This window comes from Dryas octopetala, chromosome 9, assembly GCF_963921425.1.
Source record: "Dryas octopetala chromosome 9, drDryOcto1.1, whole genome shotgun sequence".
Classification (NCBI taxonomy): Eukaryota; Viridiplantae; Streptophyta; class Magnoliopsida; order Rosales; family Rosaceae; genus Dryas; species Dryas octopetala.
In genome coordinates, this window is record NC_141374.1 from 1614545 (window position 1) to 1616862 (window position 2318).

The following is a 2318-nucleotide window of genomic DNA, read 5'->3' on the forward strand; positions in this document are numbered from 1 at the left end:
AGTTGCTTCGCACCCCAGCCTCTCTCCACTCCAGGTCTCTGGCCGTCGCCGTTGTTTAAGCATTAATTTATTTTTTTCTTATCTGGGTATGTTCTTTAATTTTTTTTTTTTGGGCTTTGAATTTTTTTTAATTGTTCTGAGATGGGTACCTGTTAAATTATTGATTTTGGGTGATTTGAATTATGAAAATGGGATGGAATTTGGTGTAGATGAATGCATGGAGGGACAGGAGTGCGGCTTGGCCCGTGGCCAACCCTGTTGTGACTTGTGCTTCAGTTACTGATGCTGGTTTCCCAAGTAATTTTGTTGCTGATCCCTTCCTCTATGTACAGGTAAAAGGGGTGAATAATGTATATGAGTGTACCATATTTTAGAGTGCAGTGGGTGCATAATGGAAGTGTACAATAAAACCCATGTGTTCTATCTAGCATGTCTGTGTACTAGATTCAATTTTTGTGGTTGAATATCAGTACAAGCTTTCATCACATATACGAACCTATGTTTTTTTTTTTTACTGTTTAATTATTTTGTTCAATATGATCACCCTTTTTCAGATTCATTTGGAATGTGAGCATGTGAGTTTTTTAGGGGATGAACCATTTCATTAGGAGGGTGCATGCTTAGTCTCCTCGGATGCCACCAGCTGAGCAATGATCCAGCTAGCCTGTCTAATGGGTGATGAGTTCACGTTTGTAGCTATACTTGCAAACATGGTCACCCTAACAAATGAAAATTTATATATTATTTCATATGTTGCAGGTATTCCTGATTTTGCTGAAGTTTATAGCTTCATTGGGAGTGTTTTTGATCTAGACACAAAGGGCCATGCTCAGAAACTCAAGGAAATGAATCCCATCAATTTCGAAACTGTGAGTTGGATTAAACTATATCACTTTCAGTGATTTATTCTTGCAAGTTTAAAATCTATAATGCTTGAAATTGTGTAAGATTTGCCTGTCTAGCATTTTTACAGAGAAAAGTTTATTGTCATCAGATAGAGGAAAGGACCCTGTATAATGGTGGTTTTTGGCCAATAAATAAATAGCGAGGGCAGGTGTGCCTATAATTATTATAATTATGAGAGGTGATGTGACTGTAATTGTAATTGGTTATTTCTACAGGTTTTGCTGTTGATGAGAAACCTCAGCATGAACTTGTCTAGTCCAGACTTTGAGCCAATTGTAAGTATTACTATTTCTTGTTGTTATAATTGTAATTTTCATTTGAGCAAGTTATATGTTTCTATTGTTTCTCATTGAGGCTATGCTTATTCTCATCAATCCCCAATGCCCTTCTAGATTTGGGTATCTAAAACAATGTGGTTCTGATATATTGCTTTTTTCATAAAAGTGGCACATATGACTTGCTATGTTTAGTTGTTTACATGAGTTACTTGTTTTTGGGTTGCTGAAGGATTTTTTGTTCTAGCATAATAAAGCTACATGTTTTTTATTTTATTTTTGCTTACATGTTTTATAGTGTCAAGCAGTATTAAAAATAAATACTGCTAGGCTTTGTGGATAAATCATACATGCTGACTTAGAGAAAAATGACTTAAAAATAAATACTCACTGATGTCCTGACTTCTCATTTAATTTGACATCACCATACAAATATATTTCTTTTTTATAAAACTTGTGACATTCTTTAATGTTGACTGGTTAGTCATGTTGTTTGGTTCAGAGGAAGGTCCTGGTCAATATGAAAACAGTTACTGCAGGAATTGTTGCCAATGCTCAGATTAATGATTTGTCATGTTGAACTTTTTAGTACTTAAAGTTAACTGGTATGTGCTTTCCATTTCTTATATCATCTACCAATGTACCCTCACTTATGTCTCCTCCTCTTATCTTTTTCTTTCCCCCTTCTCATTTTTGGCCATTTTTACCTTGTGAGTGTTTGTCTTCACAACAACTTCGTGACATTTAACTTTTTCCCCCTTAAGGAAGAAGTTTGCTGGAAGCCAAGCTGATAGAAAGGAGAGGGAAGAAGCCAAAGTACTGGAGATGCACTTTAACTTCAATGAAATTTGGGTTCAGACCATGTTTTGAATGAGGATTGCAAGTCTGGTAGCTAAGTGGATCATTCTTTTCATCAGACTTATAGTATTGTTGGGGCTTTTTGTAATACAAGTTGTCCTAGATTTGGTTTTTGTTGTTTAGTTCATGTAAATGTTAATTTTTTAGTTCATGTAACTATTTAGTTAACTTAATTTATTGAACCATCTTTTGTTCTTATGTAGGGCTGTTATATCTGAGGCAGCACAACACATGGGAGGAAATTGAAGTTGATGAGGTGCAGATTTCATTGGTCAATTT

General features: G+C 35.2%; 1 protein-coding gene across 2 annotated transcripts; it reads left to right on the forward strand.

Annotated features, from left to right (window-relative positions):
• The first annotated feature begins 236 nt into the window (after positions 1-236).
• LOC147273110 (protein REVEILLE 4-like) lies at positions 237-2069 on the forward strand. 2 transcript variants are annotated; one of them, XM_086228564.1, is made up of 5 exons: positions 237-332; positions 555-675; positions 760-869; positions 1122-1181; positions 1950-2069. In XM_086228564.1, exons 2-5 carry the CDS (start codon positions 651-653, stop codon positions 2049-2051), a joined length of 297 nt encoding a protein of 98 aa, XP_086084690.1. In that variant the 5' UTR covers positions 237-332; positions 555-650; the 3' UTR covers positions 2052-2069. The 2 variants fall into 2 exon arrangements, with proteins under 2 accessions (XP_086084690.1, XP_086084689.1); XM_086228563.1 differs by lacking the exon at positions 1950-2069 and adding an exon at positions 1666-1839 and having other exon boundaries at positions 555-869.
• The last annotated feature ends 249 nt before the right edge of the window (positions 2070-2318 follow it).

Excerpts from the sequence above, each read along its gene's own strand:
- LOC147273110 (XM_086228563.1), top strand. The coding sequence starts at position 651 with ATGATCCAGCTAGCCTGTCTAATGGGTGATGAGTTCACGTTTGTAGCT. Across the intron at positions 870-1,121 it reads ATCCCATCAATTTCGAAACT|GTTTTGCTGTTGATGAGAAA; the intron begins GTGAGTTGGATT and ends TTATTTCTACAG. Across the intron at positions 1,182-1,665 it reads GTCCAGACTTTGAGCCAATT|TCATGTTGTTTGGTTCAGAG; the intron begins GTAAGTATTACT and ends TTGACTGGTTAG.